Source organism: Castor canadensis, chromosome 9, assembly GCF_047511655.1.
Source record: "Castor canadensis chromosome 9, mCasCan1.hap1v2, whole genome shotgun sequence".
Classification (NCBI taxonomy): Eukaryota; Metazoa; Chordata; class Mammalia; order Rodentia; family Castoridae; genus Castor; species Castor canadensis.
In genome coordinates this window covers 4,039,619-4,067,327 of record NC_133394.1, presented here as the reverse complement: position 1 = coordinate 4,067,327, position 27,709 = coordinate 4,039,619, and the positions used below count along the sequence as shown (strand labels likewise).

The 27,709-nt window shown below is 37.3% G+C and overlaps 1 protein-coding gene and 1 long non-coding RNA gene across 5 annotated transcripts in view; one reads left to right on the top strand and one right to left on the bottom strand.

Moving 5' to 3' along the window:
- The window catches only part of Pcdh10 (protocadherin 10), a 54,839-nt gene extending 27,843 nt beyond the window's left edge, over nucleotides 1-26,996 (bottom strand). For 2 of the 3 annotated variants that reach the window (XM_074041170.1, XM_074041169.1), the window contains exons 1-4: nucleotides 23,509-26,996; nucleotides 21,905-21,963; nucleotides 21,265-21,371; nucleotides 13,608-13,913 (exon numbers count right to left, since the gene is read on the bottom strand). In XM_074041170.1, the coding sequence (XP_073897271.1) occupies nucleotides 13,608-13,913; nucleotides 21,265-21,371; nucleotides 21,905-21,963; nucleotides 23,509-26,139 (3,103 nt within the window). In that variant the 5' untranslated portion in view covers nucleotides 26,140-26,996. The remainder of the gene's footprint in view (nucleotides 1-13,607; nucleotides 13,914-21,264; nucleotides 21,372-21,904; nucleotides 21,964-23,508) is intronic. The other variant, XM_020151856.2, reaches the window with a different exon arrangement.
- A 146-nt stretch (nucleotides 26,997-27,142) lies between these two features.
- The window catches only part of LOC141410829 (uncharacterized), a 72,186-nt gene continuing 71,619 nt past the window's right edge, over nucleotides 27,143-27,709 (top strand). For both annotated transcript variants that reach the window (XR_012435577.1, XR_012435576.1), the window contains exon 1: nucleotides 27,143-27,248. This is a non-coding gene — a long non-coding RNA (uncharacterized lncRNA). The remainder of the gene's footprint in view (nucleotides 27,249-27,709) is intronic.

The window sequence follows — 27,709 nt, the reverse complement described above, 5'->3', positions numbered from 1 at the left end:
TCCTCTGTTCATAAGATAAGAAACTTAAAACAACATAGAATCATTTTAAAAAGTGAGTTTTGTGAAAGGGTAATTATAACTGACTGTAGCAATTTCACTCACAGCAAATGAAATGCAAAAACAATTAAATCTGTTTCAATATTTCATTTCTTCCATAGTTGAAAATAGCATTATTAAGTGTAGGGAATTTTATCACTTTCTAAAAAATGGAAAAAGTTATTCTTATGAGAAATGGATGTAAAAAGTGAGAATATTATGATTCTTGCATAGAAACTGGGCATGGGAACTTAGTTGCTATGACTTTTGTTATTCAGGTAAAATAGTGATATATAGGTAAGCTTCAGGTAGAAAGTGGAAGACAGAAAACACACCTAATCATAAAATCATGAGAATTATACCAAGAGCCCAAATGAACAAACTGCAAGCAATAAATAAATTCTGCTTACCGTTTGTGAGGTGTTTTTAAAAAGGCCTTTTGAAACTCTTTGCTAGTTTTGTTTGATTTTGAAAGATAAAAGCACAAAAATATAGATATCGGGCTGACTGAAGGAATCAGATTTATTAGATAAGATTTTGGAGAAAGAAAAGGGGCAAGAAAATGTCTGGGTTGTTCTTTGTTCCCATGCTGACAATGGCAGACACACGTCTATTTGATGTGTCTTACAAAAAGATACAACTTTCAACACTAACAGTTGCTTAATTCACTTTGATTATTTTAGGGCATATGTGTCTCTTACACAAAGGTATCAGAGATCTTTGGGGTAATGATATCCTAAGACAATAATTCACACCAAAAAAAAAATGGGCAAGAAAAATCATCAATCTATAGGAGAATCAAATTGTGTATGGACATTGACTTGTATTTCTGTTTACTTTTTTTTTTGTCCTGGAAGAATATAAATCTTCTCTTTATCTATAATCATCAAACATAATATGCAATTAACTACACTGAAATAAAAATCTGTGGTTTCAAAAATGAGTTTCTGTGTCAGATTATTTTCACCGTTTGTTGTACATAATCAACTATCTTCACTTGTTTTAAGTGTACAAGTAAAGGAAAATGAGTCAGTGCTGTTTTAAAAATTATAAGCATGTCCTGTGACTAACATTATCGTAGAATAAAAACAAACTTCATCTTCACTGCATGGTTGACATTGGTTTTTATAATATCTGTTCCATTGGCTTAATGGATAAAAAGGCAAAATAAGGATACTGTACTTTTAAAATGTGTTATGTGAAAGAATATATTTACTGCAGATGCATCATAGTGATACATTGTGAAAAGAACACTTGGAGTCTGATTTTTCCCTGAGAGTAAAAGAGCATAATTAGTTCTATTTAAGTCTTGAATTTTAATTTTGTCCATACTAAGACTGATGTCATTGTTCCCATTTTAACTGAATATATGGTTGCCTTCATCACTTAATGAGTGCTTCCTTTGGCCTAGGAACTATACTTTAAATACGTTAAATAATTTAATCTCCACAATGAACAGTTGAGGATCCTTACACATAGGAAAAAAGTGTTCTTGGAAGACTAAAGAAATGACAGAATTCACACAAGTAGTGACAGCTGGGTCTGACCAATGCTCACAGATGGTTCCCACCCCAGAGCTCTGACATGTGGATTGTCACAGAGTCCAAAGAAAGCAAATGCTCACTTCGAGAAGAAAAAATAAACAAATCACATACCTAATACTAAGAGTTCCAAGTTATAATAAAGTCAAAATGGATAAAATTAGTGAAGTTTAGGAAAACCTATTCTAAGACATTAAGACCTGAGTGATTTTTTTCAAATATTTGTGAAGGATATCACAATCCAACCAGGACAGCAGGTTGAAAACTTCACCTACTGTGATATGCAGAAGGTTGACTTGGTATGTTTAAAAAGTTTTCTACATGGAAGGTTGGAGGTTTGGGAAGAGCAGAGAGATGTGACAATAAAAAGTACCTTTGTCTGTTTCCAGGGTGGCCCACAGTGGGCGGCAATGATTAAGGATTGCACTGAAGGGGGATTCTTTCAGCCACAGAACCCACTAGTGAGTAAGTGGATCTAATTTTCTTTACTTCCTCAAGTAGAGTTTTGATGGTATTTTAAATTTTACCCTGGAGACTTGTCAGGAATATTTCAGTTTATTTAGTTATGATATTTGTATTTTAAATGAGGTTGATGATCTTATTTACACATGAGTTGGTGGTGAGTTCATGAGTCCTTATAACTTATATACCAAGCCCTGGAAACATTTATATAACATAGTTCTAGGTCAAACAAAGCTGAATGCCACAAAATCTAGGATACAGTGATGATCAACAACCAGTTATTTTGAAGTGGATGACACTTTGGACAGTCATCCACTTGGGAAGACCTGTCCAAAGCATTAGCTGCAACATCTGTAACAGATTTAATCTATTACAAGCCTCCTATATAATAAAGTGATAATACTAAGGCTAACAGAGCCTATTGATGACCCCCTGAAATTAGAAAGGAAAGTAAGTCAAATGTGAACTTTAAAACATTAGAAAAGAAGGACATAGGTTAACTTCAAAACAGTATGATGTGCCCTTTGTAACTACTTTAAATGTTTTGCTTTAAACAGAAGGTAGGGGCTGGGATGTAGCTCGGTGGTACAGCGCTTGCCTAGCATGCGTGAGGCCCTGGGTTCGATCCCAGCACCAAAAAAAGAAAAGACAAAATAAATAAATAAACAGAAGGTAATCTTCCTCCTTAGTAAACATAGTACACACTTTTTGTATCAGCATTGTTAAAACAGAATTTCTATGAAGAATTACCACAAAGTGAGCATCAAAAATTATCCAACATTGTATTACTAGATCTCGATCAATTTTAACCATGACAGAAAGAAATTAAATTACTTAATTGTAGTATTTCCTACAAAGTAATTTTCAGACAAACTGGGATTTAAAAAAATTTTCCAGTAATTTCAGTGAGAGAATACTTTGTTATTATAACTTTACAAATAATTACCCATACCATTATATTAGATTTAAAAGTACGGGTCACACAAATCCTTAGCTTAATTCAAGCCTGAAGGAATTGAATCTATTCTAAGCTATTAACAAAAAGTATTTTTGCCTTGTTTACTACCAAGCAATAGTTAAGGAAATTAAGTACATTTATGTAATTATATGCTGACATACAATTATATAAAATATCAATATATCTGATTCCAAAATTTTTCACTAAAAAGTCTTATTCCATGATCCGTAACTGAAGAGTTACAATTCATGAAATTGATAATTTTGTTGTATCTTATTTCCTGTACTCATACTTATAAAATAAGTAATCAGTATGTATCTCCTACTGTTATTATTAAAGTCAGTATTAATATTTACCTAACATAATTCCCCATTTGATTATTTTCCTTTAACTATATTTTTCTTAATTACGTGACTAATTCAAGCTGCCATGTGGCAAGATAAGGCTAACTTCTTTTAACTGACTCCAAAATATCAATCCAGAATATAATAATCACTTATGTCTACTTACTAAATCTTTCAAAATATGAGGAAAGCACATTACTACTAAGTTCACGAACAGCACAGGTAACTGCACCTTGAACACCAATAATGGCTCTTTCATTACTTAGTGTGTGCTTCATCTCACACTGGAGACACAGATTTTTCTTAAAATTCAGCAAATAATAACATTATACCAAAAGTAGAAAATTCTCATAATAAGAAAAATAAACTAACTCAATAGCAAGAAGACTCAATATTTGACAAAGTAACATATTGTAAATCTACTCATTTGTCTGAATTTTATGAACTATTATTTCACATAGTATGATGTCTTACACTTCACTTTCTGGTGCATGATTTCAATATGGTCAACTCATGTTATTTATTGCATCTGTATATAGAACAATTAACATTTGCACACTTGGTTTTTGTACTCTATGCAACTCCTCAAAGCTCTTCCTAAAATTTTACTTCTTAATTTTTGTACTGAACATTCTATTTCCATTGCAATTCAATATATGAGATTGGAGTAAAGCTTTAAGAAATGAATTTTTTTCCCTTTTCAAAATTCTAAAGTAAGAAATAAGTCATCCAGGGGGACACAGGAAATGTAGGAAATAGGCAAAACCAAATCTTTCTCTGGGCTTTTTCCTCTAGTCAACTGAGCTTCCTCATTCTTGTGCAAAGTCCTAGCTTCAGCAAACCATTTTCTGGGAAATGCATCATCAAAGGGCTAGACAGTGTTGTTGCAAAATCACAGAGAGATATACATACTCCTATAGTGTGCAAAGCTAAGTGAAATGTTTCCACATCACCCAGGAGCAAAGACCAGAGTGAGGGTCAAAGTCTTCCTACAGTGATGTCAAGTAGGTCCTTTTAGTCTCTCCTTAAAGACAGATTAAAACTGATCCCTATCTTATCTATGCAACATGTAATTTAATACTTAACATTTATTATGCATCTTTCCCCTTTTCTTCTCAGTTCTCAGCTCCTCAATCTTTTAAAACTCTTTTGAGATATGCTGTTTTCCAAAATGTTAATCTCTTTATTTAAAGTCTCCAGTTAAGCATCAAGGTCACAGTTTGCTACAAATTCTCTAAACTGAGCTCAAAATGTGAAATACACACTCCTCAATGTTTCTGCTCTTTTGGCTTTCGAGTTCACACATTTAAACATACTTTTCTATAAAAACTAGTAACTTGACAGGAGATTATATTTCAATCGATAAGAAAGATATAATATAGGTGTAAAGCATTTCTGATAGCCTACACCTAATGACCACTCCAAAATTCTAAGAGAAGTTACTTTCAAGGAGAACAGATACTAACTAAAGTAACTTTTCAGCTCACATATCTGTGCTTGTTAGGTTCTGCTGATGGTTTCTCCAGCATTATCAGAATGATGACTTGCTATTAAATTTGAGTGGAATTCAAACACACTCCATTTACTTCATTGATTCCAATAATATAAAGTTTAAAATACAGAGCAAATAATTTTTGGTTAGAGACCAGAATAGCACTAACTCATGGATGGGGTGGTTGTTACTGGAAACAGACAGATGGGATGGATTTCTTGAAATTTCCAATGTTTTGGCTACTGAACACAGAACCTGGTCACTTATAATACAGGTGTTCTGATTTTGAGACAATGTCTCCAATTATATTCTTGTGATTTTTTTGGAGTCTCCCACATGCATATGATAATTCGATAAAAAATTTAAGATAAAAGGAGGCAAATAAAAATTGGTTGCTATATTTAAAGCATATTTCAATCAAAAATCCACCAAATTAATTGTAACTATAAATAACATGAGAAAAATTTATGGAAATTTTAACAATAACTAGGCAATCAATGATACTAAAGGAATTCATTTAAAGATAAGACAATTCTTGCAGGTTATCTTAAAAATAAACCTTATTTTGAATAAACACATGCTGAAATACTAGTGAGTTAAATAGTGGGATTGCTGGCATGCTTTAAAATATCTAAATGAAAGGACAGTTGTGTTCATGTTTGGAAGAAATAAATTTTGCCAAATGTTGATAGAAAACATGAAAGATTTAGTACTCCTGTCTCTGTACATGTGTATATGCTTGAACAATCCATTATTGTAAAATGTTCAAAAATATAACTTAATAGAAGGTGATAAATGCTATTTACTCTTATCCTTTATGACTATTATTTTTATTTTAAAAGATTGAGATGAAAAGGAGAATCAATATATAGCCACCAAAATATGTCTGGCTTTCACTATTTCCAACATAATCCTCTGATGTGCTATTCTAAAGAAAATGTGCAATTCTAAAGAAAATAAATCTCAAAGTTGTACCACTAGAATTTCTTACTAATTTTTCAGGTCCACCTTCAAGTTTTCAATGCCTTTTCTTAGCATATAAGGTATGGCAACTGGCAGACTGTCACACCTCTTTATTTATGAATCTCTTCCTGCCACTTTTCAGATTAAAGGAAAATGTGGAATATTTCAGCTTAATAAACCGTCCCACGCATAGCATCCAGAAAACTTTATGATATCTACATCATCTACTGATGTCATTGTCAGCTGAGAATGTTATGATGTGCAGCACTGCAAGAAACAAATCCAATGATACATTTAATAGATATTTTAAAAAGGAGAAGAATCCTACCATACTATTTATTTCCTTATCCCATTTGTTTCAAAATTTAAACCAGAAAGTATATGTCCACAATTGAATTACTTCTATGCTCAGGGGTTTTTACAAGACACTTATTTGAAATCGTGGCAAAAACATTTACAAATATGTGTTTGTAGAATAAACAATATCTAACTTCCAGCCCAACTGTAGTTACTGGCACATATATGAAACTTAAATAGTTGTTGGTAAACTAAAGCTGCCTTTCTAGTTGGAGTAAAACAAATACAATCTAGTATAAGATTCTCACTAATGTGACCCTTTACAAGGCAGGGAAAGCCATATCGACTACATTTTCCTAGAAGTTAAAAATAGTGTCTCTGTTGTAATACATAACCCTCAAACTGCAAATCTATTTCCTCTTCAGTATCCTAGTTAATTTTCTGTTTTTTAAGTATTATGAACAGGTCCTTAAAAAGTGCAACTCAGACCTTAAAAAATAAAAGAGTGGACTGATAATAGATTGCATCACATATCTTTTTCTCAACAAGCTCCATGTTGTCCTGTCAAAATCTTCTGACAACAAAGTATTCATATATTAAATAAATTTATTATGTGTCAAACATGATCATGCTTTGTTCTTTCTCTAGTAAGTGGTGGGTATAGTTAAAGAATAAACTTATCGGATTAAAAACATAAAGTATTTTTGTATGAGATATACACATATGTGAATATATCAAACTGAATCAAGATACAAGAACATTAAAAGTATGATCACTAGTTGAACTCAATTGCAAATTACATTAAGGTCATTTATTTTCTCTTCAATTCATATAGTTAAGAAATGTGTCTCTAAAAAAAGAATACAGTTAAGTGCCCTGCTATTTGACATGCATGGTGTATATAATGTATTGATTATAGAATCAAATATAAAACTTTTTTTAACTGTGAAATTTCCAGCTTACAATTTGTTTCTATCCAGGTCCTCTGGTTATAATTACATTCTGAGATTCCATGGTTTCAAATTTCCTTTCCTCACTTAAACTGACACAGGTCAAGCCCTGCAAAGATTAGGAGGGCTTATTGGGCCTCAGTATAAACCTTCAACAATTTTTTATGCTCCAGATAACATTGAAGTTACTTATGGTATGCTGACTTTAATCTCTCTTCACTAAGACTGTTGAATCTTAAACAATGAATATCACATCCAAAACAATTTCTGTGCTACTTTATCTAATGTTATCTAACTCCTATAAATAAGACTTTATAAGACACAGACTTACCCCAAAAAAGTGTAGCACATTGAGTATTGAATAATGTTTAATGAGAATTATAGGCGATTTATTTTGTGTATTCCAGACTTCTTCACAGTATCTTTATAACTCAATGCACTTATATTTTGACTCATAAATCTTCACTTTGATATGGATGGAAAAATAGTCTGAAGTAGATATTCCTTTCCATTGCATAATTCTATTTATGTTTTAATTGATAAATCTTCTTTTGTTAGGCTCATATGACAGACAAATGCTTACATGGGTTTACTTCCAATGTACAAAATAACAAGAGGATGGAAATGATATGAAATATAAAATGAGGTATGTAAAGATATTAACATGCTAAATGATACCTCTGCAAAGTAAAAGTATGCATTACAGAAATCTCCTTGAATAACAGATAAAGCTTCATATTAAGGAACTATAAAATGTTGGATAAAATACAACTTTTATGTGTTGCTTTCACCTTATTTTTTAAATGAAAGTATTTTATTTAACCATTATATCTATGAACTCAAAAATATAAGAACTATATAAATAAAAAGTCCTACATGGGAATTAAATAAGAGTAAAAGTGACTAAGCCCAGAAGAATGTATATACTTCATAAAAAGGGGAAAGATAAGAGTTATGGTAAAAAGTTGCTGATAAGTGAAATAAATGAAACATAAAAGAAAGTCTCATGGACCATGTAAAGAATGGAAGTAATTAAAATTCTAAGACAGTTAAGACTATTTAACTTCTCCATAGGATAGAAAATAAGTTCTCAGAAAAACAATCAAAATAAGTTTACAATCTAAAGGTATTGGGAAAAATTCATCATTCTTCAAACACCCAGAGTGATGTGCATCACAGTATCTTCAATTTGTTCAAATTCTATAGAAACATGTAGGTACTAGTTAGAAAAGAATATACTAATTTAAAACAAATTGAAAGCAAGTACTTTGCAAGATGATATCAAAAACTGAATGTGTGTGCACAGACATGTGTAAGAATGAATGAATGAATGAATGGTGGAGAAAACAGAGGAACTTAAATACCCCCTTCATCTGCTTTTCATCCCACAATGATGGTACACTTATACTACACATAGCTGGGTAATGAGTCTAAATAGCATCAAGACAGAATTGTATCAGGGAATAAAACAGTATAGAAGAAGCATATCTTTGCAAAATTTATAATTAGTGAGAAATACAAGTCACATTGTTTTACAATGTTCATATAAATTTTGTGTTTAGAATACAAAGATTTTAATAAACTGTAGGTTAAAAAGATCAAAATAAGGTCAATGTAATTCGATGTCATATTAAGAAAACAGTTTAACTATCACAGAGGATTATAAAGACAATGTGTTGATTAAACAAACTATGAAAATGTTCTTCAACAAATAGAAGAGAAATTTCTTGGATGGTACCTAGTTCCAAATCATTCAAAGGCATCGATTTGAAATTATCTGTTTTAAGCCACAGAGAAGCCTTGATGTTTAAATAAGTTCAAAAACAAGCTGCCAAGAAAAATGAATGGATGCATGAGTATGAAAGGAACAGCTCTGCATCTCAGAAGAATTTTCATAGCTTTCACTTTAAATCATATTAGTTGAGATAGATCATTACCCAGCAACTAAAGATGAAAGAAAATAATATTATCTTATGTAACTAGAGTTAGAGAGGCTCCAGGCGACTGCTGTCATCAGTTAACTGAAGTAATGATAGGAACTGTGAATAGATTATTATTTTTCTAAGAAGTAGAATATAATGCAACTTAATATACGTTCAATTTAAACCCTACATTTGTAGAGAATGTAAATAGGGTCGGACATTTCTACTGATCTTGAGTTACTGCTTGCTTCCTTCTCACAGGTGAGTAAACTATTTTGATTGTGAGAGACATATTCACAATCACTGAATGATGGAAGTTAATGGAAAAGTAAAATAGTTTGATTCTAAGACCAGACATTTGTCACACAATGATAAACTTAGAAAGTAAGAAAATTAAGCTCACCAATCCAAAGGTATACAAGGAAGAGACACACCCCAGAAGTAACACTGTGCAGGAAGTATATGAACGCTAACGTTATCAGTAAGAAAAGCCATTTTACTTCGAACACTATAGATGCTCTTCCCACATCGAGTTCATTGAGTTACGAAAACTCACAGAAGGCAGACTGAGATAATGAAGAAGCTGGAAGAAATGTTACTAAACAAAGCATGTTCTACAATTCCAATCAACTAAAGACTTGAAGTGCTCATAGTCGTAATGTAGAAAGACGCTGAAAAGATTTTTCCCAAAATGAGATTTACTGAAAAGAGATCTAGGTAAGCTGTCAGCAATATTTCAAGTGCAGGATTCCAAAAATCGGACAACATTTCTTTCATTATGAAATGGGTGAGTTACAAAATTTCAAAAGAGCTCAAAACTGGCAAAAATAAAGTTGGACAACCCAAGTGATATTTTTTAGGTATATCGATTATTCTACACATTGTATACCAGGAAGGCAGGACTGCACAATTTTCAATGAAAACTGCCTGTTGATTCTGGAAAACCCCAAAGATTTAGAAATTGTTAAAATGATTCTGTCAGTGCTCTTTTTCACTTAACTCAGTATGACTTAGTATTGTATGACATTTTAAATAAATGAAAATTTTTCACAACTATATTTCAGATGAAATTTCATTGGTTATCTCATGATTGCCTCCAATATCCAGGGAGTGATTATGCTTATGGCAAAAATTTAAAAGTTTCCAAGTAACAAATCCTTATCCCTTTTTTACTGTGTTGTTTAGACTTACTGAAACTCAATGTACTCATTCAATGACAAAATCTTAAGAGATGATGTTGAAACTGCAGAGCCAAAGTGATACGGGACAATGGTTACAAAAATATTTTACTATTTTTTGTATTTGGGTTTTCCTAAATTTGTAAGAGTTTTTAATCAGTTATATTCAATTATTTTCATGTTGCTAACTTGCTGAGACTATCAGTTTTTCACATACGATAGATTGTCTCTTTTCAAAGACTAAATTATTTTAAATAAGAGGCCAATAATTTTCTTAAAAAAAATCTTGGACTTTCAATGATAAAATTGCAATGTTATTTTTAACTCCAGAGAATATTTTGTTTTACTTTAAGATTATTAAAGTCATGAGAGCAATTATTAATTTTAATTAAATGTTAAAATGATGTTTTAGTGTTTCTATTACATTAATAAAAATTAAAGGTAAACTAAAAATTTTCAGGTTAATCTAAGTATGGAGTATGGGATGTATGGACATATTCTATACATTTAAATTAATTTCACCAATACTTTTATGTATCATTTTGCTACATTTATGAAAATGAAATATTATAACAAGAATAAAAGAATAAAAGCTAATAAAGTGCTCATAACAAGCTCAGGGAAGACTGATTTTTTTTTAACTTAGAAGTCAATTTGAACATGTCTCTTTGAAACACACTATGCATGTTCTCCATGCATGTTTTCTTACACATTAAGGAAGGAAACATGACTGTATTTGGGGTTTTAAGCCATTAAGCACATTTTAATGTGTGAATGCACATAGGTTTTTTTGGTTTTTTGGGAAAACTTTGTTTCTCAGTTTTTAACTTTAGCTAACAGTGGTATAGAAAGTGGAAGTTATTGGTATAGGCAATGGGGTAATTAATATTTGTAACCATACCACCTTTTCCTGGCCATTGCGGTGTAAATCACAGGCGTTTTTAGAGCCATACAAAAATAACTAAATAAACATCTGTTTTTCTGAACATCAGAATCTATGCCATATTCATTACAAAACTAAATGCATGTTTAGCAAAAGTAAAACGGCAACCTCAATAATTATTTAAACATTCTGATTAAAAGTAATTAGTGTCATTTTTTAGCTTCTTTAATTACATAAGGGATATGCTTTTTAATTTAGAAGATGAGAATGCTTCCATTCCTGATAATAACTGGCACAGTATTACAAACTATTCTGGGTGGGAAATGTTCAGAAATACCTGGGTTCATAGTTTGTATATTAGATTAATGATAAAATTGACAATGCCCATGAAGGGTCAAGATATAATTTTTAAAGATAACTACCTGAGTCTAAGGTGACATAAAATACTAAGTTTATTTGGAAAAGGAATTCAGACGTGATTAAAGACCTGAGAACAATATGAGTACAAACAAGTTTTCTCTGCTTATTTGTCACACTCATACTTCAACCAAAACTTTAAATTTTGAGTGGTGTGAACTGGTTAAAATGAATAAAGAAAAAAAAAGACACCATTATTAAAATCTAGATTATTCCAACACATATGTCTGAAAAAAATGCAAACAAATCTAAATATACTCAGTATAATAATAGGTGGATTATTTAATTGCTAGCAACACATATACATGCTGACAAATTTCAGAATCCTCGACACAGGTTTCTAAATGAAAATAGTAGGTTCTTAAGAAGTAGAGAAATTCGTACTAAGACAGATGCAGCATTACCATCTTACTAACCAATTGTTACCATGATTATTATTAAAGAGAAAAGCTAGCCCATGGCAGTGGAGAAAAGACATCTGTAGATGTTTCAGATTCCAGGACTACATATAGGTATAATTTACCAAGACCAGTACTCACTAAAACCATAAAAGGACAAATTTATTTTCTATTATATTTGATGTAGATTTACCTGACACAATGTGCAGAAAGCAAATATTTGTATTAAATTAAAATAACAAACTAGAAATTTTTACTTCCAAAAACAACTAATACTTGCAATCCAGAAGTCAATTTGCGAGGTAAAGATCTCATCATAAGCCTCACTTAGAAAATTTTGATTTGAGGCTATATGAATTCCTTAACGTGTGAATGTGTGACTTTAGTAACCAAACTACATCCTAGACATCTCAATGCACTGTGTGCTTGTGCTCTTACAGTATACTGTAACTTTTAAAAAGTTAAACAAATATCCATGATCTCTAGGAAGATGTAATTGTTTGGTTCTGGAGTGCTGACGTACTATACCATGCTGGGATAATGGTGTTTCTTTGTAGTTTGAAGAACTGAACACATTCCTTCATAAAATACAAAGAAACACAATGGCCATCACAGTTCACACACATGAAGAAAGCCTCACAATAAAATACCTGTTTTCACTGTCAACGTCCAGACGTGCAGCCATGACCTGGACATATCTGATTCAAACCTTCTACATTACACATCCCTAAAGGCTTGAATACATGTTCTGGGTTTTTTTTTTATTTAAGATTCTTTTCAAACAAAAATTTCCTTTCTATTCCATTAGTCATAAAAGAAATTATACATCTGCAATCTGTCTCATCTGTTGTTTCTATCTTATGGTCCCACAATTTTTTGCACTGCAAGATGAAAGATTACATTGTGTGGGTTGGATTTTCAATATCTGATAAAAGTCATCTTTTGATTGAGTTGCTATGACACTCACCTTCATCAATTATTATTTATGTCGTTTGACCACCATATTGAGTTATTGGTAGTATTTATCCATTAACTAAAAGGAAAAGACACTTAGGTAGCAGAGAATCAACGGGATAATTTCATCACCAAGAACTCAAAGGAAATCTACCACAGAATCCCAAAGTATTTTCACTGTTCATAATAGTTGTATAAAGTAACCCATTTAGATAATATGGACCCAATATTGAAAGAGTTGAGTGCACTTATCACTACCTAAATGTTAGAAGAATGTATTATTTTAAACAAATTAATACTGCTGTGTTGACAGGCTCCTATCACAGACTTCCTCTGATTCTCATCAGAGACTTGAATTCTCATCTACATATTGCTAAAATATCTTGAATGGTCAAAGTGATGTCTACACTGCCTTCTGGATTTGGTCTAATGTGTTCACTATCTCTAGGACAAAGCACCGATTTGATGCTCTTGAAAGCATCAAGAGGAGAGTTCTTATATTAACCCTTGAAAACACACAGAAGTCAAATAAGCGAGAGTGCCATACTCTAGGAAGCTATAACAAACACTGGAAATGTTTGCCATAAAAGCAAAGGTTGCATGTTATACCATCAACAATGATGTTCTAACACAAGAACCTGGGTTCCTGCTAAGCAGATCCATTTTTCCAGGCTAAAGTACTGCTTGCATCCAAAAGTCATTTTTATCCATGTATATATAAACAACCTGAAGTCTATTTTAACCAAGAAGAGCCTTGAACTTTTATTTCCTCAAAGGAAATACTTTTATGCAGCCTTTTGTGCAATACTTACTCAAATACGGTGGTTTGTAAGGCGCTCGTGTACTAGACAGCAGTCCATCCAGCTCCTTCCTCTCCAGAGTGCTGTGAAGCGCCTTCTCTTTGCCAAAGGTGGAGAAGGATCGCTCTGTTCCAGGCTGGGCTTCTGGAGTTTCAAACACCTCGGTGTCAGGAACAGAGTCCATACCAGGAACGTGCAGGTTGCTGCGATAATCTGCAGCCTGGCGTCCATCAGAAGGGACAAAAGAAGGCATCCAGCACCGATCTGAGTGGCCCAGGGCTTTACATTCCTCAGTGCAGTTGGAGAAGAGATCCATACCTATAAATAAAAACAGAAAACGAGAGAAAGGAGCTACAGGTGCAGTCTTCCCCTTGTGTCCACCTAAATAACAGTGAAACATTTCAGGTGGTCTGAAGAGTGATGGGTGAAGTGTTGAAACAAATATTTTTTGTCTTAAATGGGCAGGAACCAAAATCGCCATTGAATTTTATCTTGTTCATCATTTTAAAAAGACATGTGATCCGCAAACACAAAGGGTGAGACTCTTCTGGCAAAGAGACCTCAGAGATAAGTTGCAGAAAGACGCAGGATGCTCACAGAAATGTGGCAGCTGCAAGTTATTGAAGTGATTAGGAAATGGTGACTAGGAAAAAAAATGGATATTTGCTTAAAGTCTCTTGTGAGGCTTGTAACAGAGAATAAAAAAAAGGTATGAAAGCTTTTATAAGTCATAATCCCAAACATGAGGAATCATATGGTTTTGTTCTTGGAGACAGAAAATAGAAATGTGTCTAGCAGTAACAATGATACGTAGACTACAGAATCTAGATGTGAAGTGCAGAGGAGTCAAGTTCATCAGAAATACGGTTTGCACACTGATAAACCAGTGAATAATAATGATAATGACAATCTCATGAGCAGTGAAAAGTAAGTTTTCTTAGGTTCCTAGGAAATGACTTCCTAAAGGTATTTCTCATTGGCACTCTGGTAATCCATATTACTACAAATCACTTCCTATTTACCACTGTAGACAATCCCAGAACAGATGACCATAATTAGGGAAACCAAGGAAACCAAATGGAGGTAAATCAGTTGTAGATACTATTGACAAACAACTAATTACTCATTCTATAACGTAAACACCTGTCCTAGTCAACATGAAACTGCTTATTAATTCTATACTGCCAAGACTGCAAATGATGACTTCAAATTCTGTTGTCTTCCTTAGACTGACAAGACTATGATATGTTATCTGATTATGGTCAAAAAAGCTCACCCAGTTTTTTAAGCAAGACATTAGAATTTCTGAATACTTCTGAATGCTATCTGATATTCATTTTGATATATAGCACTGCACAGAAAAGCACATAAACAAAAGCTGCAGGTCAATGTTTTTCTAAGTATAATAACATATTTATTGAATATGTTTTGAAGTAAGACTAATTTAAAATAACAAAAATATGATGAGTTTTTAAGGAAGGAACTCCCAAATGCATGACAAGTTAGGAAAAACTGGGAATTTTTTTTAATGAACAGAGTAGTATTTATTTAATGATCATACCCAATTGCTACTTCTATAAATACCATGGATGATTTGAGATCTCAAAGTATTTTTAGCTTTTAAATTCCTCATGGTATTCTGTTTTATACTGATTTACATGTGTTTGTGAGTATGTGTTAATGTTCATATATGTACAATAATCTTCAAACTTACGAACCTTCTAGGTTTGCTACAAATGTTTTGCCTTAGGAGCAGTTATTTACATAAATTACTTCTTTAGAAATAACACCAAGTCTCTTATCATGGATTAATCTAACTATAATGACTTTTTATTTTGGATAAAGTTAAGCACAATGCAAAGTCTGACTCTGATTTTAACATTCCATTGATAATTGTCGTGCATAAACCCAGAAATAAATTGCTGGTCAGTGAGCTGTTGAGGAGCACAAACGTGAGCTGAAGCTGGGATTATGGATTCTGCTTGGGAACGGCATGTAAGTGTTTCACTAGACACCAGAGAGGCCCAAGCCTTTATCCTGATTCTGCAACAAGATATATGGGAAGAAGAGAAAGGGGCTGGGAATGTCCCCGACACACGATCACATGGGGCATAGCTAGAGATCCAGGCAGAGAACAGATTTACACAGTGATTCTCTAGACTGTCAATACTGCCTATTGAATAATAATGTAATGGAAGGAAAAGGGGGGTTTTATTAATAGAAAAAAACTATCATAAAGAAAATTATTAGGAGCAATTATTATTTAAAAATAAATTTAAGATAGCAAATGTGAAGAATTTAAGGACTTGTATTCAAGCACCAAGATAGAAGTGTTTTACGGATCCTCCTGACATAAGTACTAATGGGAAATTTGCAGTTAATACAGTTTTTCTTCACGTGACTTACATATTATCATTTAAAATATGCCACATAAGATCACACACAGTCTTTCACGTGTTTTTCTGCACCTGTGCCTAAGTAGTCTAATTCTGAACCCTCTAATCTCACATAGAAAATTTCCACAAAGTGTGCCCACATTGAGATGTTGCTCCTTGATGCCAGCAGGTCTACTCTGGGTAGTTTACAGTCAGTCATGCCCTTTTCTTTTGCAGGTGTATGGCTTTTCTGTCTTTTTTTATTACTAGAGGTTGGCTAAAATTTCCTTAGAGTATTTAATAAAGCTTGCATGAGTTGCACGTGCATAACAAAAAAGTGAGGAGTATAAAAGATTTGCTGAAAGAATAATGTCACTCAACAAAAAGGGGAACAACTTGTGGATAATGGTTTTAATTAATTTATGAGTTAATTATTTTAGAGTGGTATTCGTGAGTAATGATATATACAACTTTAGATACCTAGAATGAAAAGTAAGTTTTCTCAAACTGTGCCTCAATGTTTCACCAGTTTTATATCAGCAAAACAGGTGGATCTATTTCTCATGACAAAAAGTCACACATAGAAATGAAAATGAAAAACATAATCAATGAATTTTAAATTCAGTAACAGAATATAATTGAAATGGATTTTTTCATTTTTCACTTCAATTTGGCTGTATAGTTTGAGAGCCAAATAAATGCATCCTTTATCAGTTTTCAGCTACAGTATGACTAACATTTTATCATTTATCACCAGTCTCATTAAATATATTACTTTAATTACCAAGTAAGTAGAAGTATATGTAAATTTTGTTGTGCAAAATGACTAAATGATTCACAGGGAAGCAGGTATCGCAGTTACTGTGGCCCATTAAAATGTGTGCATTGCTCTTATAATTCTTTATTGATCCAAACTGAAGACTCATGAATTCAGTTCAACTTGACTTCTTTTCCCTCTCAAATATTCTTACTATTGAACCTGCGAAATTTGTACAACAGGAAAAATATAAGCAAAACCTCATTTTTTGAAATTTTGGTAATATCTAGGAAATATCTCAACATATATAATTCACTTGCAATCTCTTTTTGCAGTTATTTATCTTTTCCAGTTCTCAGGAATGATCTGCTCTGCACAGTATGACAGCTGACGTGATAGACTGCCTGTTATACAAAGATATATTTAGACAAATTTGAAAATACATATTTTTTAAACTTGTCCCTTACAGACAGTAGCAGTGAATAGTTTCATTGAAGATAAATTGTGGTTTCAAAAATATTAGAATTGAATTCAATTTGGACTGATTTCTAAAAACTACAAATTTATAGGCATAATTCTATTTCAGCAAGTATTCACTAAAATCTGAAAAATCGTTAAAGAAAACATCAGTGTTGTTTTTTGAGGAAATTTCCAGTTACATAAATTATAAACTATAAAACTGATATAATGCATAAGAAAATATGGCTTGGTGCCAGATATTTATCCAAATAACTTTCTCATGAAAAATTTAAAATGCATCAAAATTTAGCCCTCATCTCATCCTTAAAACCACACATAGATCTTTTTCATTTTCTCTCACATATTTGTTCCACTTATTTTAGCAGTTCCACATTGTCACTCAGAGAGTCATCAGAAACCCAAGTAAACTTTGTAAATAACTGGTGTAAGTTAACTTTATTTATAGATCGAAAGCAAATTTGGCAATATCTGAATTCTTAGAGGTTGGGTAAAGGATGTTTGTATTTTGTGATCATCAAGAATTCCCCTGCAGATATTGCAGTTGCTTAATGCACTTCATGATATCTTTACCCACCCCTGTGAAAATACTGACAACTCACATCACTTTGCTTTGTAAATCTACAGCCAAATTGTGACCATGTGCTATATAACTCTCATAATAGTTAAAGCCAAACACATTTAGAAAATAAATTTCCTTATAAATGAAAGAAAAATTTACATAAGGAATTGAACAATTTTCTAGTAAAGTTTAATAAGTAATTCAATCACCTGTTAGATTATCCTTGTCAGCATATATTTTTAAGGAATTAACAAAAATTCATAAGTAATGCTATTTATACTATGGGTATTTAATAAGTAGCAGAAAAAATTCTGATTACTAAACAGATCTCCCTAGAGATGATTCCAATAATAGTAAAAATGTTTCAGACTATAAAATTTAAAATGTTCTACTATTATTCTACAATAGAAAAAGTAGTTTATCTTTTAATAAATAGACTTTGTGAAGTCCACTTTTGTAGCTTTTTAGCATATGACTAATCAGTTTTTCCCCTGTGTGATGGCTTAGGTGTACATTCTCCACATGGCTTGGACTTCTGCCATATCTACCCAATACATCAACAGTGCACTGAAAAACAACAGGAAGCACCTTGCAAGGCCGCACAGAGAAAAGTGCCACAGTGCTGCGGTCAAGCCTAAGGATTTCACACATGGATCCAGGTGCAGTGACAACCGAAAATCTTAGTGATTCTGTGAGCAGCTGCCTGCATGGTTAGAGCCCTTCTGGGAGCAAGATTGGTGACTGCAAGTGACTTAGGGAAAAGCAAGAGGAGGAAAAAGAAGGAAACGAAAAAAGAAAGCTATTCATGAAAGAATAAGTAGAACGCATATCTAAATAGGTATAAAATAAAGATAACATGAAAGTGAGAAAATAAAGGAAAAGTCAGAAAGTTTGAACAGGTGGCACATTGTATTATAGTTTGGAGAGAGTTATAAACTGAAGGAGAGAATTCAGAAATTTTTTTCTTTCCAGTATTATTTCCTTGATAATTTAACTTCCTTCATAAAATGCAGTAAAGTGAGATTTGCTTATTAGTATAAGAAATGGATAGTTATGAATAGTAGTACCTAATTTTACAAATTTGGAGAATCATTGAAACCTGTCTTTACAAAGAAATGGAACATTTATTTAAAGCAAACTTAACTTTGGGAGCATTCTAGCTGCTTGCTGTGAGGGTTATAATGCACAGCTTCAGTGTGAACTGGACAAAAGGCCCTAAGTAAATGCACTTTAATTCTCTACATTTAGCACTTATGACTAAAAAAGAAAATACTTAAAATCATTCTTGCAATAAAATTAAGCATATTGAACCCGATCACAACTCGACACAAAGAGGGGCAATTGCTTCTTATTTTAAGTTCTTCATTACAATGCTGAAACAGTGTTGTCGTGCACATTGTTGTGGTTGTCCTTTAACTATTGAAATTCATAAGTGGATTGGTATTTATACAATACTTTTTCATGTTTAAGGGGACTTTGAGATAGGAGACAAATTTAGCATTTTGATGAAGAAAAATAAAAGCTGCCTTGCTTTTAGAAAATGTTTTGTGGAACATATTTCAGTATTTTAATATTCCTTTAAATGCTTTGACATCTCAAATACTCTGAAAGAAACATTACCAAAATGGCAACATTGAGTGTCTGTGAAATAAAATAGCTACTGGGAAGACACATTGATAAGAATTCATTCCCATCCATCTTCCAAACAGTGCTTTTTGCAAATGTTTATTCCCTTCCTTTCTTTGGTTAGATTATTATGGCCCATTATGTCTAAGGGACTAAACTAATTGAAATGTTCATTGAGACTGAAGTGCTACAGAAAAGAAAAAAAGAAAAACCAAGTGGGGGTGGTGGTGGGAAGGGAACAAAATGCATCCAAAGAAACATGTAGCAGATAGTCTTTTTTATCTCAAACATTTTGATTTAAAACTTCTAAAGGGCTGACGGTTAAATTAGAAACAACAACAACAAAAAAGAATACAAACGAACAATTCTAAATGTACAGTTTTTAAAAGCTAAAACAATAAATCATATACTATATATAGGCAAAAATGAAAGGGACTTTGTACTCCATATAAACTGCTGGCAAGATCTGGTCTGTTGTCGGGTTCCCAGACACTAAATAGATGCTCTGTTCACTTAGCGTGAAGGCCCGCAAGGGGCAGGGACCTCCGGGGATTCTTGGCAGTTCTCAAGTCTCATTAGGTCTGCATATTAATAAGTTGCAGTAATATAAAGAGACCCTTGAGCAGCCTTTTCTCCCTTCCTCCTGCCTGGGTTTCCCAAGGCTAAGGCAGCCACAGCACAGCACACATTGGCCAACTGAGAGGCTTGTGGCAGCCCCTGCTGCCAGAGTGAACAGTGCCTGGTGACACAGACACAGCCCCACTGGGAGGTCCACCAAGCCTGGTGAGGAATGAATGCTCTCGAGGACTGATGATCCCTCAAAATGCAGAGCCCATCATTTCATGGTGATGCTAACAGGAATAAAGGTCAAATCTCAAGCGAGCTGGGTAGAACCCAGAGGTAGTCCAATGGTGGAGATTGTTTTAGAAGTTACAAAAGCTGACCAGCCTTCCTTATGTGTCAAATAAACACAACTCAGAAGGAAAAGTTAAAACTCGACAAGCTCCCTTCATAGGTGAAATCCAAAAGAAGTATATAGAGGAAAAAACCCCAGAAGTTTAAGAAATTATTTTCATTTTAAGGTACATATTTTTTATTTTTTGTAAATTTCCTTTTAGCATCAGTAATTAGACTTAGAGCTTATGCAACTTAAAGTTTGAACTTATCAAAACAAAATTAAAATTAATGTAAAATAGAGCAAAAATTCTGTATCAAATTACATTACTAGCTAGTGAGTACTAGTAGTAAGCCCACATACAAATACGCTCAGAGCTCAACTTTCAACAGGTCAAAAAGCCTGTGGAAAATAGGAAGATACTTCAGAAAATATACAGAAGACATGTTTACTACTGTATTGAAGCCCAAAGACTCAGGACTGAAAACCTAGCATTTAAGCTGTTTATGACTTTTAATCCTCATACCTTCTCTCACTTAACAGTTGTGAAAAACACATTGATCAGAAAAGTGTGAAGTTAGTTTCTAGTCCCCAGTCATCCATCACTCCTCCTGTGACCTTGTGCAGGTCAATCAATGTCCTTCATCTCAGTTACCTCATCCACAAATAAGTATAATAATACCCTAATTAATTAAAGACAGGGGATTGGACCAGGTGAGATCTCTCTGGATGTCTGTGTGCAACTGAATTCCATTAAAGAGCATCCCATGTTCTAACACATCCACAATGAATTTCTGACCTCAATTCCACAAAGGAAAGTCATGTTCATACAGTCCTCTTTGAGCATACAATGACCAACTTAGGCTGACACTGTTTTGCCACTCGTGTAGTTGCCACCACTCAACAAATAGAAAACTACATAGGACATCATCCTTTCTAGATTTACTTTATCTGTTTTGCTCTTTGGTCACACTTACCTGCTGACTGGCCGCGGTTGGTGGCATCATGATCACTGTCTCCTTGCTCACTGTCTCCATGGCCACTGTCCTTAGAGCTCACTATGTCTGCTTCCTGGAATGCAGAACTAGAAGTACAAAAAGACAGATATTAGAATAAATAGGTGAAGAAACACGGAAAATATCTTCTGCCACCACATGGTCACACATGTGTGCTGCAGATTCTAGGCCTCTTAGCTGGCTTCATTTCTGCACGAAGCTAGTTTTTATAGAAGCCTAACTCTTGCAAAACTGATCCTTGAAACCCAATTTGAGCGTTTAAGACATGCAAAGCTTAGGTATTATTCCATGGCTGGAGCCATGTATATATTTATATCTTCTTTGTAAAACATATCTAAAAATATAACAGAACAACTACAAAAACTATCAGAAGCCATGAAGGTGTGTAAACTGACAAAAATATTTGCAATTTGTATGTAAATGAAATATACCCTTTAAAAAATGTATCCTTCAGGAGCACTTTATAATTAGCATTTATGTCTTCCCTAATTTAAAACATTATATTCATTCATGTTTTAATGTCAAATAATCTACCTACTTCCTACTTTTACTAGGTAGTAAATTGTCCACATCCAGAGCTAGGGAATTAGAGGGGCCATACCTGTTAACTCGGCGAGGTCTGTCAACTAGATAGCTGAGCTCTGCTCGCTGATGTTTAGTCTAGGAAAAAAAATATATCAAGAGCCTTTGAATGCTAAAGTTATCTATTTCTGAGGTAAGGAACTATATCTATTTTAAGTAATTGTGTATATTTTAACAAATCTCCAGGCTTATCTATGACTTCACCCTAGTGATTGCTGGGTAAGAATAGAGGAGAAACACATTTCTTTCAGTCAGCTGTAAAGGTTTAAAAATATTGCCCAACATAAATGTGCTTTTATAAAGACAGAATGAAAACGACCCCCATGCTAGGGCTCATAAACTATCAATTGTAACAGAATTAGTATAACCTAGTTACACTCCTCAGTCTTTCTGTCAGTGGCCTCAAAAGTGTTTTAAGTGCATTACTTGTAGACACAAGAAAAACAGCACGCTCAATAAAAAAAAGTTTGGATATTTTATAGAATTATCTTGTCGTTTATTTTCAAAACGTGGTTACGATACAAATGAGCTGTACAAATATTCATGAAAGCCAATGAGTAATATCTAAGACTCACGTAAAAGAAGAGGCTGGCAAGGAAATCATAATCCTGTCCCATCTTTTCCCCTCCAAAGGCCCTCTGTATTCTTCTCCGCCTCCGCCACCCACACCCCTTTTCCGGTCCAAACTTTGTTTTACAAAAATCAACTCTGTTTGTCACCCTCCCCTCCATCCAACTTTTCCACTTCTCCCTCTTGAAAAAAAATTGGAATTGACAAGCCAAATTATTTGACGAAGAAAGCTAACAGGAGTAATTTATCCAAAAACCAAAACAAAAAAAACCCGGTGGCAAGAAGGTAATTATTAGCCAAAAGATATATTTAAGACAACAATCATTTAAGCTTTAGTTTACTCTTACAGGGTTTGTGCCAAAGCGACTTCATTCAAATTCACACTGTGTGGGCTGTCGGCTTCAAGAGCGTCTGTAATTGCTGTCCAGGGCAGAACTGAAGGCCTTTTTTTTTTTTTTTTACAACCGGAGTTCAGAGGATAAGGAACTGCTAACTTGTACACTAAAACATGCATTCCAGTTTACGCAACTGTATAAAGTTTAAACAATCTAAAATCTATAGCTTACTTGTACACGCGACTGAAAGCAGCCATAAACAAAGCAAAATAGAAGCACCTTTATTAATGCTTGGGACAGATGCAAAGAGAAATAGACCTTGGCCAATTCTAGAGTGCCCCTCCCCCACATTTCCCTTTCCCTCCGCGCATTTCCCCTGATGACCCCAGGTTTCCAGAAGGGCAAGGACTGACAGAGATAGGACCTCAAAGGAAAGATGGGAGAGGGAAGGAGAGAGCTCCAAGGTGGCACCAAGGGAGACAGAATGGAAATCAATGGGACATGGTGGAGAGCAGAGAGAATTAGAAACACCAGGAAAGTTAGGTTACACGCCAAGAAGTGAGAGAAGGTGCCCCCCGCATCTCGCCCCCCACAATAATACAAATGGACTAAGATCTTAAAAATAAGTACACAGTGCACCAGAGATACAAGGGCCGGGCTAGAGGAGGCTTTCTGATGGAGGAGATGAGAGATGGTGGTCCTTTCGCTTCAGCCTTACCTCGTTGGACAAAATGCTTCCGTTGGAGATGATGTCGGGCTGCTGGTCGGTATAGCCAGTGACTATGGCCCCACAGGGATTGTGCTCAGTGTCCGTACTCCGGGAAGGGCTGCAAGGCTTAAGGAACATCAGGTCGGTCTTAGCGGACTCAGGGGTCAGGCAGACTTGGTAGCAGTAATTCTGGTTGTGGTGGTGGGAGCCAAAGCCCCCGGACTCCTCCACGGGCACCTGGGCCGGGTTGCTGGGTACATTGGAGCTCTGCACCAGCATGATGTCCGACTTGCTGAGTTTCTTCTTGCGCGCCCGGGCTTGGCGGCCACAGCAGGTGGAAGCCCCACTCCCGCAGCAGCAGCAGCAGAGGCAGCAGTCGCTGGCGAGACACGTGTAGATGTTGAGCTTTTTCTCTTTTTGGCAACGCACCGCCAGCACGATCATGGCCAGCAGGAAGATGAAGGACACTGAGCCCAGCGCGATGATGAGGATGAGGGTGAGGTCCAGAGAGGTCTCCCCGCCGCCAGAGCGGCTGGGACGCTGGTGCTCCCCGGACCCTCCGCCTCCGCCCCCGCCCCCGCCCTGGGGCTCCACGGCGCCATCCACCAGCTGAACCACCAGGGTGGCGGTGGAGGACAGGGGCGGCTGCCCGTGGTCGCGCACCTCGATCACCAGCTCATAAGGCCGCTGGGGGTCGCGCTTGGCTGGAACCCGGCGCGCGGTGCGGAGCTCCCCGGTGCGCCAGTCCATGCGGAACAGGTTCAGGTCGTTGCCCCGCACGATGCTGTAGGTGAGCCGGGCGTTCTCGCCGTCGTCCGCGTCCACCGCGGCCACGCGCGTCAGCAGGTAGCCCGGCTCGGCCGAGCGCGGCAGCACCTCGCGGGCCGGAGTCCCGTTGCGCCCAGGTAGGGGCGCAACAATGGCAGGGGCGTTGTCGTTCTGATCCACGATGAGGATGTTGACCGTGGCGTTGCCCGTCAGCGCCTGAGGGCTGCCGGCGTCCCGTGCTTCCACCTGGAAGCTGAAGTCCTTCAGCTGCTCGTAGTCGAAGGACCGCAGGGCATACAAGTAGCCGTTCTCCGAGTTAATGGACACGTACGTGAAGACGCTCATGCCCTGGATCTGGCACTCCAGGATGGAGTAGGCGAGCTGGGCATTGGCCCCCTCGTCGCGGTCGGTGGCGCTCACTGCGTAGATGTAGGCGCCTGGCACGTTGTTTTCTGTCACATACACGTCGTAGACAGGCTGGCTGAAGCGCGGCGCGTTGTCGTTCACATCTGACACCTGCACCTGGATGGACTTACTGGTGGAGAGCGCAGGCTCGCCCCGGTCCCGCGCCACCACGGTCAGGGTGTAGGAGTCCCCAGCCTCTCGGTCCAGGGGCGCCTCGGTCACGATGGTGTAGTAATTCTTGAAGGAGGACTTGAGTCGGAATGGCACGTCCCCCAGCAGCTCGCACTGCACCTGCCCATTCTCCTCCGAGTCGCGATCTGTCACGCTGAACAGGGCCACCACCGTGCCGGGCGCCGCGCCCTCGCTCACCGCCTCCTTCACGGTGCTGAAGCTGATCTCGGGCGCGTTGTCGTTCGCATCCAGCACCCGCACCAGCACCTTGCAGTGCGCGGGCACGGCGTTGGGGCCCAGGTCCTTGGCTTGCACGTACACCTGGTACACCGGGCTCTCTTCATAGTCCAGCTCTCCGCTCACCTCCAGCCGGCCGGTGCGCGGCGAGAGTCCGAAGAGCTCCCGAGCCCGAGGCGAGATGTGGCTGCTGAAAGAGTACACGACCTCTCCGTTCTGTCCCTCGTCTGGGTCCGTGGCATTGAGCTGGATGACCAGTGTGCCCGGGGGCGAGTTCTCTGGTAGGGACACAGTGTAGACGGGTTGGTCGAAGGCGGGCACATTGTCGTTGGAGTCTAGCACTCGGATGGTGAGTAGGGCCGTGCCGGTGCGCTGCTGCTGGGGGGGCAGGCCCGCTCCCCCGCCGCCGGCCCCTCCTTCGCCTCCTCCTCCCCCTCCTCCCCCATCCACCGCGGTCAGCACGTAGCGGTGCACCGCTTGCTGCTCTCGGTCCAGTGGCTTCTCCAGCACCAGCTCGGCGAATCGGTTGCCATCCCCCTGGGTCTGCACGTCCAGGGAAAAGTAGCTGTTCGGGGTGATCGCATAGTCGCGCAAGGAGTTGGTGCCCACGTCTGGGTCGAATGCGCTTTCCAAGGGGAAACGGGTGCCCGGCGTGGCGCTCTCAGAGATTTCCACCGTCAGGTCCGGCTCCGGGAAAGAGGGAGGGTTGTCATTGATGTCCAGAACCTCAGTCTCTACTCGGAACAGCTCCAAGGGGTTCTCCAGGAAAACCTCCAAGTGCAGGACGCAGGAGGGGCTTTGCTTGCAGATTTGCTCGCGGTCGATCTTCTCGTTCACGTACAGCACCCCAGTCTCCAGGTTGATGTCCAAATACGGGGTCCGTGAGTTGGGCACCGTCTGGAACCTGCGAGCAGAAAGTTTTGTAATGTCCAAGCCCAGATCTTCAGCGATATTCCCCACGAAAGTGCCATGTTCCTGCTCCTCCTGTACCGTGTAATGAAGCTGGGAAAAGACTCCTTCCACCATCCAGAACAAGGCAAAGAATAATAGCACAATCATCTCCAAATCGAAAGGAAGCAGCTTCCCGGAGCCAGTCAGCCACCCAACCACCTTCCCCCCCACCACGAAAAAACCTAAAAAAATGTTTTTAAAATGCAAATAAAAGTGTGCTACGTGGAGGCTACTGTGGCTTTCTGTCTTTAAAAAAGATTATTCTTTTTGCTTCATTTTAGAGCTTCCCCCAGCCTCATTTTTCAATCTTAGCGCAGGGTGGGTGACAGATGTCTTCTTTCTCAACAATAATCTTCCCACTGATCAATTAACAAAATAATGATAATACAATAGTCAGTGTCCTTTATTCCGACAGTCTTGGCGCAACGCGGCCCTGGCAAATCCCAAGGAAATTTCGGTATTTCAAGACTGTCCTCGGTTTATCTTCTTGCTGGTGGAAGGAGAATGAGGAGGAGGAAAAGGAGGAGGAGGAGGAGGAAGATGAAGAGGAAGAGGAGAAGGAAGAAGAGACGCTGCTGGCACCGCTGCACATGCCTCTTAATGTCAACGGCTGGCAAACACGAGAGGGCTCAAACACAGAGGGAGAAATTTGTGCCGGAAAAACACAGAACGGCTCTGCAGCATAAAACTTTCATTCTCTTCATTTCTCTGGATGGACGTTCTTCTGGGCATTTTTTTCCTCTCTTGCTCTCTATTTGCATCTTTTGGCTTTCATCGTCTTGTTTCCTTCTGTACTCAATTCCACCTTTCCTTGCCTCTGTAAGTAGAAGGAGCAGTTTGTTTTCTGCTGTTTCCTTCCCAAGCCTCTTTCCCTCTAACCTGTCTCTTTTTCCTTTCAGTCCTTTCCTCCAGCTTCAGCCCCCAAAGCCTGTGATCTCGGCTGGCAGTTTCTGAGCTCCGAGCGCTCGGCTTCTCTGTTTTTGCGCAGCGCCCTCATTCTGCCAACCAATCGCCGAGCAGCACCACCCACTGAGCAACTGCTTATTGGCTAAACCGGCTGTCAAGCATGCGCGTCACGCGGCAACCAGGCGGGGCGGGGCAGAACCCGCGCCCAGGCTGCCCGGGTGAGTGTGAGTGTGAGAGCGAGAAGAGCCCGGTAGGTCCCGAGGCGCTGGCTGGGGACTCTGCCGCGGAAAGTTCCCCGTCCCCAGCCGCAGGTAATGGGGAGGGAATAGCGAGGTTCCCCTGTTTGCATCAGCAAATGCGAAAACATGATAGCAACAACTGCGGTATCCTCTCCAAGGAGCGGGATTTCCAGTGATGCTAACATTCTTTTTCCTTTAAGGTATTTTCCCTGCAACTGATCATGGAACGAAATCACCGAGAAGGGGAAAAAGTTACACAGGGGCCACTAATTGTCAGGCGTTAACTAATTAAGGGACTCCAGTTGAGATTGTCAGGACATTTTTAAAAAGTGGCTAAAATATGGCAAGTGTCGAGCGAGAGGGTCTGACCGGGCTGAAGCTGTGGGAATGGGGCGGAGGTGGGTCCTAAAACGCGGAGGGATTCGTGCGAAGGAATGGGGGGTTGACAGCTCCTATAGACGTGCGGACGCATTAGACGTGCTATTCCCTCCTTACACGAATAGCCACAAAATTCTCACCAAAAAAATTAACTC